This window comes from Elgaria multicarinata, chromosome 5 (genome assembly GCF_023053635.1).
Source record: "Elgaria multicarinata webbii isolate HBS135686 ecotype San Diego chromosome 5, rElgMul1.1.pri, whole genome shotgun sequence".
Lineage (NCBI taxonomy): Eukaryota > Metazoa > Chordata > Lepidosauria > Squamata > Anguidae > Elgaria > Elgaria multicarinata.
The window spans coordinates 110,854,477-110,870,500 of record NC_086175.1 but is presented as its reverse complement, the minus strand read 5'-3'; the positions used below and the strand labels follow the sequence as shown (position 1 = coordinate 110,870,500).

Here is a 16,024-nt window from a genome sequence, read left to right as displayed (position 1 = left end):
TTACTAACTTTTTCCCAAACAAGTCTACTATCTTACCAGGTTTCCCCCTCTCTTCTGTCATCACCCTGTCAACTTTCCCTGCTTCTTTCTGCAGGGATAGGCAATTTGCTAGCGGCCTCTTCCTCCATTCACCAACTTTGCTACCAGCCTCTATTTCCTTCCCCTGCCAGTCCTGAGATCCATTCCCTCCATCTCTCCACAGCCCAAAACTTTTCCTCCCCTCTGCTAGTCAATTATACCAAACCATTGCTTCCAATGTGTCCATCTTAATCATTAGAACTTGAATTCTGTACAAAAGGATAGTGATCCTTTAAAAAGCCTATTTCTACTATCTAGTCTCTTGAATGTATGTCTTTGATTTTTTTCAATAAACTACTCCTGGGTTAAGCAATGGTGTCTTCAATCTCTACACTTCTCTTTGGGATGCTCAGTGCTCAATGTTAAAACATCCCTTCAAGTATCAAAGCTGCATGTCTGAAAGCGCACTCAGGCATAAGGCAAAGAGGATGCTTGCTAACATGACCGAGTATAATCGATAGACGCAAACATTTCACAACAGCAAAATTAAGCATTACCATTCTCTTTTCGCAGCCTTGTTATGAACTTTTTTGGAGGTATCACTCCAACTTTCTTCTTCTGGGTGGCTATACTGTGAAAGAGATCAGCTAAGCAGGTGAGAAGACTCTCTTTTTTTCTGGGCTGACTCTTGTATGCCAAGACTTTCTCTCGAAAAGGACGACAAAAATAAAGTGCCTGAAGAACTGAATTGCAGTAGCATGTATTTCCAAACTAGAACACAAGAAAATAATCTATTAGGTCAGACTGAAAAGGAAGAGTTATCTAGTAAGCAAGGGGCATGAAACGAAGTCAAATTTTCTTTAAAAAAATATTGATTTTGGGGTAAGTATAACTTAGCCATCAGCTAGTGGAAGATTTAACAGAGAGCAAAGCAGGCACCTGTTTCATGCCATCTGGCTTCTTTGTTGTAGACTTCTTATGTTCAGAAACATCGAGAAACCCTTCGGCATCTTTGTGTGATGCAAAAATCTATGCATTGGTCATTATTTTGGAAACTGTACTTGAAAAGCTCTACGTTGAACTGGCCAGTTTGTAGTGTCTGCAACTTTGAAGTTCACACCACAATACATGTCTGTTGGCAAAAGGTTGATGCTCTCTCTTTCATAGCATTAAGGGATTGGGAATGAGCAAAAGCAGGCGTGAGGAACCACTTTTAGGGGACCCTAAAAGTGGACCCTCAGCAAGCCAAATGATATTGTGGTTAAGATTAATGAGTGAAGGGAGGTGGGAATTCTTGCCAGGGAGGGAAGGAGAAGAAATGTGAACCCTTGGTCAGATTGCTTAACCATGGCTAAGAGGGAGGCGCTGTAGCTCAGTGTCCCAGTTTCAATCCCCAACATCTCCAGATAGGACAGGAAAGAATCCTGCCCGAAACTCTGAAGAGCTGCTGCCAGTCAGTGTCAAAAATACTGGGCTAGATGGACCAATGGTCTGACTCAGTATAAGACTGCTTCTAGGGTTCCTATCAACAGCATTGCATCTGCACCTGGTCAAAATCACCGAATTAACATTTGGGGGAACGGGGTGGGAAGCCACATATTTCACAACTGAAGTTTCTAAAGCCATAATACCTACTAACTGTTGAAAGTGCCTCTTAACAGGCCCAGTTCCAAATAAACTAAACTAACACAAGGCATTTTGTAGGGCTGCACTTTGGGTTTAATGTCTTTCAAATGTAAAACCCTAAGTGCCAACAGAGAAAGCAAACACTATTTTCAGTCCAATTTGGATTTTAGTTTTAACTGTTCCCTCCTTTTAATTTTTTGTAATAACGTAAAGCAGTAGTTTTCAACCCTCCTTTTAATATCCTAAAGCAGTGGTTTTCATCTTCAGGGAATCCTTTTAACATTGATTCATCTGGAACCACCTGAGCACCTGCCATGGAAACACAATGCATTGTATAAAATCCTTGACATGTTCTGGAGTGCATAGACAAGTTGGCATGTGCAGGGCGTTGGCCAGATCAGTGGGACGTCACAACGATCTCACATGAACAATGCAAGACATAAGCATATGTGACACTCTCCTGAGATTGCACATTGCATGAGAAGACTGGTAGAGCGAGACAAGCAGTTTTTCGGGAAGCCTTGTCCATTTTTACTCTTCTTCTCATTAAGAAACCTCTAATAGATTTCCTAGGAATTCCAGGGTTCTCCAGAACAGCTTGAAAGCACTGTCCTTAGCGCTGTAGCACATTGTTTAATGCCCCAAGTATGGATAATTTGCAGTCAAAACCAAAACAGCATACATTTTACTGTATTATCCACTACCTGAATCAAAAGTGTATTTAATTAACGATATTTTTCTTTGTGCCCAGAATCTGTAGCGCGCTAAGGTACTGGCAAAGCAATACTTCAGTGACTTTCCTAATTTATATGATTCATTCTATTTCTTTCAAAGCAAGAAAAATAGGGAACTTACATTTACTAAACCAAAATAGTGTTCATTCACTGGAAACTGTTCCGGACCAATTTCTTTCTCTAAGGCCGAGGCATTAGCGCCCTAGGAGGAAAAAAGTTTAGTATTTATGAATAATTGCTGTGCAAACTACTAAAGGAAGATGGCTAATAGGAGAATAAACCCCGCATCTCTCATCAAGTTAAGCATTCAATCTACTATAAATTGGCATTAACGTTCAGAATGGAGGGAGGGGGAGAGACTGGGAATTTTTTTTTAGCCCTGCTCACTTTTGCCTGTTGCCCTGCCCAGCACTGTTATATACCCTTCTCTCCACCCCCCCCCCCTTCCCAACAGCTTCCCTGAAATAGAATTTGGCCCTTGGACTAGAAAAGGTTCTGCTCCCCTGATTTACACCATGCATTTGAAATGTTTACTGCTACATATCCGCCACTTTCTATGCAGATTTTATAAACACAATAAATAAATATAAATATCAAGCATTTTTTATATTATGCATTTGTAGAATACTCCATTAAAAATATTCCTAACACTTGCTTTTCATTGGTGTACTGTGAACAGAAAACCAACACAAGGGAAAGGCACTGGATGAGGCACAAAAGCAAGAGAGAAGTGATTCTCAGATGCCCTTGGTGTTTCTTCACTTTGGAAGGAAAAGCAGGGTACAAATAATATGGAAATGAAATGGGATGCATTTTCATTATCCCGGTCCAACTGAACTTCATTCAAGTTATAAACATAGGTGGAAGTGACATTGAAAGTTGCAAATCTTGCAGAATAAACATGCTGCACTTGATTAAATTGTTTCCCTGAAGACAAGATAACTGGCTGCACATTTAATACAGATATCAACGTTCCCAGATCACGGACAAAACTGTTAAACCTTTATGCTTTGAAGCAGTCTCAAAGGTCATTGAATCTAGCCATTCTTACAGAAAAGTTGAACTCAACTCACGGTGGAGAAAGAAAAACTACACACCTTTTCGCTTGGGTAATCAACACAACTTGAGCCAGGCTCAGCCCCCTCCCCTCCGCAGGAGCTTATACAGCTACAGTTGTGGAGTATGTGCATTGCCTCTTTTTAGCACCTAAGAGCACCAATAATTGGGAGAAAAGCTTCTTGTGTTCCTGTCTGAAATAGGTAAGAAAGGAGGATGGACAACAGATATGTATTGAAGAGTAAGTGAAGAATGGCTTCGGGCAGGCATCCCAAACTTTTTTGGGACGGTGAGAATGTTTGGGATCTTGAAAAAGTGTTATGGGCACCATCACAAAGAGCTGCTGCGATGGTTGCAGCCAGTCAAAAACACCTCCTTCATAGAAGGCATATATAGTTGAGACTAAAAGACAAGCAACTTAAACATGACCACCCCTGAAAGCACAAGACGCATAAACAAACACTCCCCTTGCCCCTGCCGCTCTCCCTAGTGGCCCCCAAGTTGGCATTCTGGGGATGTGCCAGGAAAGGCTGTGGATCTATAAGGTCCAAAGCTACTTCTGTGCTCCCGACATGGCTCCGAAAGCAGATGGAACCACACCAACCCTGGAACTGGCACAGTTCAGTTCCTTCCCATTAATTCCAACAGTAGGGAAATGTTTATGGCAAAAGGAAAACAGGAAAAATGGAAAGAAAACCCAGCTCCTCCATCCCCTCCAAAGTGCAAAACTTTGGATAAAGGAGTTCCTTTGACTCAAAACTCCCCATCCCCATTGTAGGAGTGCTCTACACTTTTAGATCTCTAAAAGCAGATCTTGGGAGGAAGCATAGATACAATAATTATACAGTTATTTGACGTTACTGTGTTACTGAAACCCAGAGCAGATTCACGGCCCCACTGACATGAGAGCCGCCTGCCTCCACTGGTTAGAGTGCTTCAGAATTCGATTTTATATGTTTCACAGCTCTGCTTAATCCATAAATACTTTAGAAGCTTAAATGCTTCTCATATTACAAACCTCCCATCAGTTCAGAAGTCACTTAGTAAGTGTTGTTGTCGCCTTCCTCTAACTTTCTAAATGCTGGTATTCTTGTGCATGTGAGAGTAAGACTCCAAAGTGCTCATTTTCAATACATTTGGAGTGATTTTCATCTGAGTTTGACCTACCCACCCTCAATTACTGGAGCACTTAAAAAGGCAGAAAAATCTTGTCCTCTGCAATAGGGCTATCTCCATTCCTGAAACTACATTTGTATGGTGTTCACATGACTGTTGCATGTCTAGATTTAAGTCACCAGGGCATTAAGGGAGAAGTCATTCCCATCACTGCCCCCAGAATTGATCATTATAAAATCCTCACTCCTGGAGATAATAGGAAAAAAGTTTTATCTACAATCACAATAGCTAAGGTCACCTGTTTTATGATGTGTGTGTTTTTCTTTTCCAGCTAAGACTGGGGGAAGTATAATGTTTTTTGTTTACCTAACCATCACAAATTAAGGCTAATGCCCAATGAAAAACAACACTGAGATACTTGCGTCTTAGGACGTAGACACTTAATATAGTGTATTCTATTAAAGTGATTATGCTGATTCTAAAGCTGCTTTTAAAGTGTAATCAAGGGTGCACCAGATCTTTCAATAATACAACAACCTTGCCTATACAACATTAAGGAAGTAGATGTTGCTCCTAAGCATAAGGAAATAACGTTGATGTCCTTCTGGATGCTGGTTAACTATTTAATGCAGAACAGAAACAAACACAAAAGCCATTTAAAGGTGTAGTCCTATGCGTAATTAGACAGAAAAAAGTCCTACAATTCCAGTATTCCCCAGCAAGCATGAGTGGCTAAGGAATACTGGGAGTTGTGGGACTTTTCCCTGTCTAAACATACATAGGATTGCAGCCTAAGGGAATTTATTTGGGAGCAAGGAGGAGAGAAACATGGTCAAAAGACATATGCAATACTGGCACATTATTCGTGCGTGCCCATCTTGCAAAAGCACAGGGGAATCCACTGGCAAATGCTAATATAGAAACCTCAAAGCTTTCCTTGTAGGGGTATAAAGCACAGAAAGGCAGTGTGGTTGAAAGCAGAGGGAAAGGGAGAGGTGTGTGAATGATAAGCCATGGTGAAGGCGAGGAGAAGACACAAATGAAAGTGCTGTGGAGTAATGCTGTAGCAGAATAATAGTCTAAGCCAGTGTTCTTCACTGCAAGGTCCAAGGGCCACTGGCAGCTCCTCTCTCTCTCTCTCTCTCTTTAATTCACTCAGTCCCTCTCTTTTTGCAGTAGCTGCTCACTCTCATAGGGGAACTAGCTGTGCCTAGCTGCTTGCTTTAACAGTGGGGCAGCTGCTGTGATCTGGGCTAATGAAGGAAGCTTCAGGGGTGGGGAGCTAGGAGACCTGACACTCCCCAGGAACACCAGAGCAATCATCCAATTAGCTCTGGTAGAGGAGGAGCCCAAGAAGCAAAGCACAATGCGACTGGCTAGTTGCAGTGGTGCACTGCACTGAAGGTGGAGGGAAAACGGAATGTATGGGACAGAGAAAGAAAGAGAGTGCAGTGTGGGCCTGCACTGGGAGATCTTCCATTCCACCTTCACATTGCTTCTCCTCCTTTGAGGTACATGTGGTGAGGCTCTTCGCTCCACTGCGACTGCGGGTTGCAGTTCTGTACCGCCCCCCAGGCTCGTCCTCAAAATTTATCTCTGATTTTGATTCGTGGCTGTCCTTTTTCCTCTCTGACAACTGTCCTACTCTTATCCTGGGTGATTTCAATATTCATGTGGATGACCCTCAAGATGCTGCAGCTCTACGATTTCGCTCATTATCTTCCTCTTATGATCTTAAGCTTTGGTCTGATGCACCCACACATTCCCTTGGACACTGTCTGGATCTTGTTCTCACTCGGAATTGCTCTGTGTTGGACTTTTCTACTGCTCACTTTCCGCTGTCAGATCATCACCTAGTTTCTTTCAATATTACTCATAATCCTCCTCCTTCACGTCCCGCTTCTCGCTCTTGTCGTGACTTGCAATCTATCAATTACGAGGCTTTTTCCCAGTCTCTAGCCTCCTCCCTTCCTTCTGTCTGTTCGGCTGTCTCCTTGGACTCAGCTGTCTCCTTCTTTAATTCCTCCTTATCTTCAACTCTTGATAATCTTGCTCCATCTACAACTCGGATAGTTCGCCCTTCTCAACCCCAACCGTGGCTCACCTCTTCCCTCCGCTACCTTCGCTCTTGTTCCCGGGCAGCTGAACGCCTTTGGCGTAAGACCAGGGACCGGGCAGACTTTGTCCATTACAAATTTGTACTCTCCTCTTTCTCTTCTGCCATCTCACTGGCCAAACAGCAGTACTACTCAACGCTGATCCAGTCAAATGCTAGGCATCCTCAGCGGCTCTTTGCGTCCTTCAATTCTCTTCTGAAGCCTAATCCACCATCTCTCCCCGCCTCTCTGTCTGCTAATAACTTTGCCTCTTTTTTCAATGCTAAAATCCAAACTATCCGCTCTGATCTGGCCAGCTCTGCTCCTCTTCCAGTTCCTGTTCCTCATCTGTCAGCTCCTCCTGCAAATTTCTCTGCGTTTCCTTCGGTCTCTGCGGATGAACTGTCTACAATACTACGCTCTTCAAAGCCTTCCACTTGTTCTCGTGATCCGATTCCTTCTCGCGTCTTTATTAATCTTATTCCTGCTATCCTCCCTTCCTTGCTACATATTATTAATCTTTCTCTGTCCTCTGGTTCATTTCCTTCTGCTTTTAAACATGCTACAGTCTCTCCCATTCTCAAGAAACCTACTCTTGATAGGCTATCTCTGTCTAACTACCGACCTGTCTCTTTGTTGCCGTTTGTTTCAAAGATCCTGGAGCGTGCGGTCTACTCTCGCTGTCTTGACTTTCTTTCTAGTAACTCTGCTTTGGATCCATTTCAATCTGGATTCCGTCCTCTGCATTCCACCGAAACAGCCCTTACTAAGATCACCAATGATCTCCTTACTGCCAAGTCTAAAGGCCATTATTCCGTTCTTATTCTCCTTGATCTAACTGCAGCCTTTGACACGGTTGATCATGATCTTCTCTTAGATTCCCTTCATGACCTTGGATTTTGTGGCTCTGTCTATAACTGGTTTGCCTCCTATCTAGCGGGTCGCTCTTTCAGCGTGTTGACTAATGGCAGCTCGTCTTCCTCCTTTCCCCTTTCAGTAGGGGTTCCGCAAGGCTCGGTGCTTGGCCCGTTGTTGTTTTCCTTATACATGTTGCCCTTGGGCAAGCTTATTCAATCTCATGGCCTCCAATATCATCTGTACGCCGATGATACACAACTATATCTGTCATCTCCGGAACTTTCTCCTGATGTTCACGATCGTATCTCGGCATGTCTTTCAGATATCTCAGCTTGGCTGCTTCATCGTCGCTTGAAGCTTAACATGGCAAAGACTGAATTGCTTGTTTTTCCTCCTAAACCTTCTCCTCATCTCTCATTCTCTCTTACTGTCAATGATGTTACGCTTACTCCGGTCAAGGAAGCTCGTAGCCTTGGCTTTATCTTCGACTCCTCGCTCTCCTTTATTCCTCATATTGAGGCAGTAGCTAAATCTTGTCGATTTTTCCTGTATAATATTGCCAGGATTCGATCATTTTTGTCTGTCTCTTCTGCCAAGACGCTTGTTCATGCACTGGTTATTTCACGGTTGGACTACTGCAACCTTCTTCTCTCTGGCCTTCCTTCTTCTCACATCAGTCCGTTGGTTTCTGTTCACCACTCTGCCGCAAAGATCATCTTCTTAGCTCGCCGCTCCGACCATGTTACTCCGCTTCTGAAATCTCTTCATTGGCTTCCAATTCACTTCAGAATCCAATATAAACTTCTCCTGTTAACCTTCAAAGCTTTTCACGGTCTAGCTCCTTCCTATCTCTCCTCTCTCATCTCACACTATTGCCCCGCTCGTGCTCTTCGCTCCTCTGATGCCATGTTTCTCGCCTGCCCAAGGGCCTCTACTTCCCTTGCTCGGCTTCGTCCATTTTCGTCTGCTGCCCCTTACGCCTGGAACGCTCTTCCAGAACATTTGAGAACTACAAGTTCAACCGCAGCTTTTAAAGCTCAGCTAAAAACTTTTCTTTTTCCTAAAGCTTTTAAAACTTGATGTTGTGCAGACTTCTACTGTTACTTTCTACTGTTAGTCTTTCCCTACCCTGCGCCTGCTTACCCTTCCCTGTACCTGTTTGCATTCTCTTCCCCTCCTTATTGTTTTACTATGATTTTATTAGATTGTAAGCCTATGCGGCAGGGTCTTGCTATTTACTGTTTTACTCTGTACAGCACCATGTACATTGATGGTGCTATATAAATAAATAATAATAATAATAATAATCTTGCCTGAGTTGAGTGACCATAGTAAAAGGAGGACAAGGCTCCTGCAGCTTGAACTGCTGTGATGAAGAGGGTATTTCACCAGGTGCTGCATGCCTACAAATGACACCTGCTGAAATTCCCTTTTCTATGCAACTGTTAAAGATACAGGAGCCCTGGCCTCCTTTCCACATGGTAACCAGAGTACTGAGTAGTGCAGAGCACTCTTTCAGTGATGGAAAAAGACCAAACCCAAAGACTAAGCCTGTCGGAATTGCCTTCCTGGTGACTGACTGATGAGACCTTGCTTGGACGATGTGGAGAGGGATGGGGAAGAGAGGCCCCAATAGGCGGGCAGCTGAGTCTCATGCATAATGTTGCCACTTGACTAGGAGTGAGGAGAAGAAATGCTCCCCCATCCCACAGGGTGGGAAAGGCCCCAAGTGGCCTCTGTAGTGGTGCCTGGAGCTCAAGTGGCTCCTATTTGAAAAACAGCAGAGAAGACTGGTCTTGGCTAGATTTCTTAGAAATGGTCTGCAAAACGATACAAGATATAGAAGCCCAGAATTTAAGATGGCACCTAAGCTTTTGGCATGAACTAATGCTTCCTGTTTCTACATCTGTATAGAAGTTTGAGGTAAATAATCAAAAACTACAAAATCAATACACCAATTGATTCTGGAATTTGAATAATAAAGAAGATACAACTGGAGGTAGATGCATTGAAGTGCATGTGCTCAGTTGAATCCGTCTTCTGAGGGAATTTCAAGTGTGCAAGTCTTGGATATCTGCCTTGGTTTTAAAACATTTGGAGAGGAATCCTATGGATCCTAGACAGCATCACGGGGGGGGGGGGCATGAAATAGTTTGGACTCCTGGATCCCAGGTGGGAGACACTGCTTTGAACTCAGACCCAGGAATTCGAGCTCCCATTCCCATCACAGCCAGCATGGAGAGAATCGTGCTGGCTTTCTCTTGCGACATCGGAGAGAAGGGAAAGGCAGTGTGCCAGTGGGTGGGGAAGGGACTAGGGAGGATCCTTCGGCCTCCCCAACCGCCTTCCCTTCTGCTCCACAGAATCCTAGATGGCTGAAAGTGCACGTCTAGCAAAAAATGCAGAATGGGAGGAGCAGAGGCAAAGATTGCCTCTGCGCTCCTCCCACTCTGCATAGTTTGCTTGTCAGCCTCCAAGTTCAGAGGCTGACGGTCCAGAAACTTCAGTTGGCCAAAATGGAGCAGAGAAATTGTTAACAGGGACTGGCCAATATAAGATTATACCAGTTATGATCTGCTCTGGCTACCAGTCTGTATCTGGGCCCAATTCATAGTGCTTGTATTAAACTACAAAGCCCTGAACAGTTTGGGGTCAAATTACCTGAACGATTGGTTCTTCCCATATATACTTGCCTGGACCCTCAGAGGCCCTTCTCCAGATGCCCCTGTCAAATGAGTTATGGTGGATGGCTACTATGAAGAGGGCCTTTTCAGTGGTCGCACATCAGTTGTGGAATGCCCTCCCCAGAGAGGTTCTCCTGGTGCCTACTAATAATATTATTTTATTGTAAGCACAGTTATACCAATTTGATATATTGTTTTTATCAGTTTCCTTAAACTTACTTTGTTTTCAGGCCTACATTGCATTAGCAAAAATCCCTCTTGCCATTTTGGGGAAATTTAGCCTAAACTATAGAAGGAAGGGGAAGTAATTTATTGCAGGAGGGAGAGGGTGTAACCTCTAAGCCAAAGAAAGAAAGAGATACCAGCGGGTAGTATTCGTGCAAACTCTTGACTCATTTTTTCTTGACCTGTGGGCTATGAGACAGGTAAGTGCCATAAACCAGCTGGGCCATTTACAACCTTCTGCAAATGATAATATTGGTGTATCTTTTTCAAAGAGAGACAGCCTTTGTACCCGATTTCTGACAAGTCTTCTATAATTCATTCAAACAGGGAAACAGTATCACAATTCCCCCACCCCTTACACTATGCAGCTAAGCATTTTAAGGCAGGATGGGACGAGTACTATCAGCAAGCCTACAGATTATGAATAAAAATACATTCACCCTAAGCATTGCAGCAGAAGAATCCCCTCCTTGCGGAGGCTTCAGCATTACTCAGGTGGTTTTCTGTATTAGGAAATCTCATTTGTTAGTCCCTTTCATAGTTACTGAAATAAATCATACGTCAAAGTATGCCAGCATTGACATCAATGCTGCATCCTCTAAAGCTGATTAACACCAGTTTTGATCCTGCCCTCCTTTTCCAAGTAATTACGGCATAAGGAAAAGCAAGCCTAGATTGGAGAAGCTAAAATTCAAATGAAGACTTCATAGACGTGAACAACCAAGTTGGAGCAGGCGCTAATCCACAATGACCTATGACACAATTTATTTATCTTTAATATTTATCTAACACAGAATGCCCTGTCGTTTTGATGCAACACACTACCAGTTACCACAGGTTGCAGGAAAGACAAACACCTTCCTTGTATGCTCCCACATAGCACCTAAACATCCGGGTGTACCAGTTCTACCCTATGTCCTAGTATCATGAGGCCCACCTCCTAAATCCCTCTCCACCCACTTCGGGAAATATTTATTTATTTGGTTCAACTCCCTGCCTCTCCCTCTGTCACCATCTCCTGCCCTCCAGCTCATTATCTAGCCCAGGGGTGGGCAGAAGGTAGATCCGGATCTCTGGCACATTTGCAGCAGATCAGCAAGGATTTCTGAATTCCAATTCTTTTAACAATAGCAGAAACAAAATTACCCACCCCCGAACAAAAGCACCCTGCTGAAAAATGCAGAAAACTTAGGGTACCCAGGAAATGGATTTTTGCACCGAAGCTCTGGCACTCAAACGATAGATTCCTCAGCTCGGAATGCAAAAGGCACCAGGCTCCGGCTGGTGGATCTCGGGCTACAATGCAGATAGTGGGAGCCTGAGCTCTGCCTACTCCTGATCCTGGCCCAAACCACTGCACGCCTTCAGACCTGGTTCCCAAGGCAGCAACCCCCAAACACGCTTCTTTTCTTTTCTTTTTACACAGGGAGTAAGCCTCCTCGAACTCAGCGGGCCTTGCTTCCGAGTAAACATGCACGACAGGCTACGGGCTGCAGACGGCCCCGTTCCGCTGCCCACGCACGCTCCCTCCATGCAGGAGGGGCCCTCCGCTGCATGGAGACCACCCCACCCCCTTCCCCTGCGCACACGCCCCCAGCTCCCTTCCGAGGAGACCTCCAGGCACACCCCCACGCAGACTCCGCCTAGGCTCGCCCACTGCCGCTCGCCAAAGCCCGCTCGGATCCACCCCGGAGCGGCCTGACAGGGAGGGAGACACCTCCCCATCCATGTCTCTCACCCCTACTCACCATGGTACAGATGGAGGCGATTTTGGAGACTGTCATTAGGATTTCCATCCGCGCAGCGCCATCTTCCACCCAATCACAACGGCGAGGCGAGCCGGGGGAGTCCCGCTGATGGAGGAGGAGGAGGAGGAGACGGAAGCAGGCTCCTCCAACCAGCGGCCTAGAGAGCGGCTCCCGCTGAGGGCTCCGCCCGCCGGACGAGGCGACCCGGAGCAGCGCCAACCGCCAACGGGCGGCACGCGCTGCAGTCGCTCCCTGCTCCCTTCCCCCTCCCTGGGCTCACCTGTACTCGCAAGCGCGCGCGCGCGTCCCCCTCTCTCTCTCGCCCTCGACGCACGCGCGCTCACCGCTGCGCCGGCCAGCCCTTCTTCCGCCCACACACGAGCCCAGTTGCGCGGCTGGCTGTATTTCAGTTTCATCCGGATCCTAGCGCCGTGACATTCACCCCCTACCGCGGCCAATTACGTTTCCCCGATGGGCGCGCGAGCGCTCTCTGGCCGTGCCGCTGCTTGCTTCTCCGGATCTTACAGTTATACCGCTGCTGCGGCTGCCTCTGCTGCTTAAGGGCAAAGTTTGGCTTGGTCTATACAGCCCATTGCCTGTTTATGGGCCTGTAGATGACACGCTGAGCCACGATGCTTAAACATTACGGCTAAACATCTCTGTGAACTGAGTTAGTGCATCGTGTGTGAACCATGGTGGCTTCACAACCACGATTTAAACACACTCACTAACCATTTGCTGCAAAAGGGTAAGTGGCCTAACCACGGCTTAGCACGTTGTCTGAACAGGCCTTATGTGTTACCCAAGTGCGCTGCATGCATGCTCCTAGAGGCATTTAAACAGGAAGGCCTATGGGAAGCAGTGGGGTAGCTCAAGCTAAGCCTATGGATCTTTCCTCATAAATAAGATACATCCAGTGCCCTGGGACATACAAGTAAGGATGCAATACTTATGGCCACTTGCCAGTCAGTACATTCCAATGAATTCACTATCTTCTCAGCAAACATCCTATAGGTGTGTCTACTCAGAAGTTCAATGGGACTTTCAGCAACTTGCATGGCTTTAAAGGGGGGTTGGATAAATTCCCAGAAGAGCAGACTATCAGTGGCTACTTAGCCCTGATGGTTATGTGCTGCCTATGTACACCAGTTGCTGTGGAACACGGGTGGGAGGGTGGTGTTGCACCATGTTTTGCTTGTGGGTTCTTGGTCGACATCTGGTTGGCCACTGTGTGAACAGAGTGCTAGACTAGATGGACCTTTGATCTGATCCAGCATGGCTCTTCTTATATTCTTAAGGCTGCAATCACCTGGGATGAGTCCCATTGAATTCAATGGGGCTTACTTCTGAATAGACATGTAGAGGATTGCACTATTAAAAGAGCTAATTTAAGCTAGGTCTTAGCCCGAGCCTTTTGTTAAGAGATTTTTATGCTGACTTATAGAATCATAGAATAGCAGAGTTGGAAGGGGGCTACAAGGCCATCGAGTCCAACCCCTTGCTCAATGCAGGAATCCACCCTAAAGCATCCCCGACAGATGCTTGTCCAGCTGCCTTTTGAAGGCCTCTAGTGTGGGAGAGCCCACAACCTACCTAGGTAACTGATTCCATTGTCACACTGCTCTTAACAGGAAGTTTTTTCCTGATGTCCAGCTGGGATCTGGCTTCCTTTAACTTGAGTCCATTATTCCGTGTCCTGCACTCTGGGAGGATCGAGAAGAGATCCTGGCCCTCCTCTGGGTGACAACCTTTCAAGTCCTTGAAGAGTACTATCATGTCTCCCCTCAATCTTCTCTTCTCCAGGCTAAACACGCCCAGTTCTTTCAGTCTCTCTTCATAGGGCTTCATCAACTGATCAGCTCGACTCAAACAATAAAAGACAATACCTAGCAAATGAAAACTAGAATATAAACTTTACAACTGAAACGACATGAGTGCTGAAACTCAATCAACTACTTGAAATTCTAAACACATCTACAAAGCCTGGGTGGACGGGACATTTTTGCCTAGTACCTAACAGCGATGTGTTCTTTTTCTTACACCATCTGCCTCACCTCTATGAACTGGGGCACGTGGAGAAGAGCCTCCATAGGTGTTCTTAACATCCAGGTAGGGTATTATGAGAGAGTAGGTGTGCTTCTATAACTGGGTGCATAAGACCTACAAGAGTTCAGCTTTAGAACCTACAAAGCAGAGCTACAATAAAGAGATGAGTGCTTTCATTACTGAAAGACCACAAGTCCAGGTGCTTCTGGAATAAGAGGCAAGGCTTCACAGGGCATGACTTCTGGGCAACCTTGGAAGAGGTCTCTCACCAAGGCTGCTCAGATGCATGTCCTCAGAAGAGGACATGCTTGGCCTTCAGAAAGTCCAGGTTTAATCCCCAGCATCTCAAGGTAAGTTTGGTAAAGAATGTTGCCTGAATCCTTGGAGAACTGCAGCTGCTGCCAGTCAGTGTCAACAGTACCGAGCTAGATGGATGAAGGGTCTGGCTCAGTATAAGGCAGCTTCCTATCTATTGGGTTTCATAAACTTATAAAATAGCAGTGCTATGTGTGCTTTAGCAAAAGTAAGTCCCAGTGAATTCAGTGGAGCTTCTGCCCAGGCATGTGCGTATAAGACTGCAGCCTAAAAAAACCCCTTTCTGGCTCATTACTCTTATGCAGCAACTGTTATATAGAGGCACACTGCTTCTTATCCTGCAGGTAACACTTAACCATGATGACAAGTAGACATTGATAGCCTCCATGAATTTGTCTAAACACCTTTGAAAGCCATCCAAGTTGGCAGCCATCGGACCAAGTTGGATGCTAACAGACCAGTGGCCATCCACTGAGGGGAAAGGGGAATCTGGCACGTGGGAGAGAGAATTTATTTATTATTTATATACAGGGTGCCTAATAGTTTTAAAAAAGCAAAGAAAATCAAACCATCAAATAATATTTTAAAAAATTAATTTCCCTACCTGTGATGTAGGCCTAAAGTAACCCTTTTCCCCATTTATTTCAGAAATAATATGTTTAGGATGGAAGTTTTAAATATCATTATTTTTCTTTCAGTGATCTTAACAGATGGGACACATCTTACCCACCTAGAAATATACTTTGCTCCTTCCCTCCCCATACAGAATTTTTTTCTGGTGCCGCCACTGGCTCCACTGAAAGTGTAACTGAGGCCTGGTAATATGTTAAGGTGAGACGTATGGGTGCCACTAGGTCAGAGGTGCAAAATCTGTTTCAGCCCGAGGGCCGAATTCCATTTTGTAGAAACTCTTGGGGGAGGGGCGCATTGCAGTGGTGGATGGGCATGAAGATGAAAGGGATGGGGCTAAAAAACATGTGCCAGTATATTTCAGCTCTTACTGCTAGTAACAGGACCTTAGGAATGGCACTTCAACGTTTTGGATCGAGGGGGGGGGGACTGCAGAAAAGCCAAGAAGCCATCCCATAAGTGTGTGGAAGAAGGGGAATGGAGGGCTGAGGGAGGGTGTGTGGGCTTCTGGGAAACCCTAGAGGGCCAGATTGGGACCCCTGGAGGGTAAGATTTGGCCCCTGGGCCTGAGGTTTTGCACCCCTCCATTAGTTCATGTCTCCCTGATAAAATATAGTTGGGGGGAGTGTAATAGGCCATAATTACCCTAGCATTTACTGTCCTCAGGCTCACAAGTAGCAGACAAGTGAAGAACATAAGAAGAGCCCTGCTGGATCAGACCAAGGGTCCATCTAGTCCAGCACTCTGCTCACACAGTGACCAACCAGCTGTCAATCATGAAATCACAAGCAGGACATGGGTGTAACAGCATCCTCCTGCCTATGTTCCCCAGCAACTGGTGTACATAGGCCTACTGTCTCTGATACTGAAGA

The 16,024-nt window shown here is 45.4% G+C and overlaps 1 protein-coding gene across 1 annotated transcript in view; it reads right to left on the bottom strand.

Annotated features, from left to right (window-relative positions):
- The window catches only part of USP12 (ubiquitin specific peptidase 12), a 33,049-nt gene extending 20,766 nt beyond the window's left edge, over positions 1–12,283 (bottom strand). The window contains exons 1-3 of the mRNA XM_063127011.1: positions 12,162–12,283; positions 2,500–2,580; positions 576–789 (exon numbers count right to left, since the gene is read on the bottom strand). Of these exons, the coding sequence (XP_062983081.1) occupies positions 576–789; positions 2,500–2,580; positions 12,162–12,209 (343 nt within the window). The 5' untranslated portion in view covers positions 12,210–12,283. The remainder of the gene's footprint in view (positions 1–575; positions 790–2,499; positions 2,581–12,161) is intronic.
- Positions 12,284–16,024: the final 3,741 nt, after the last annotated feature.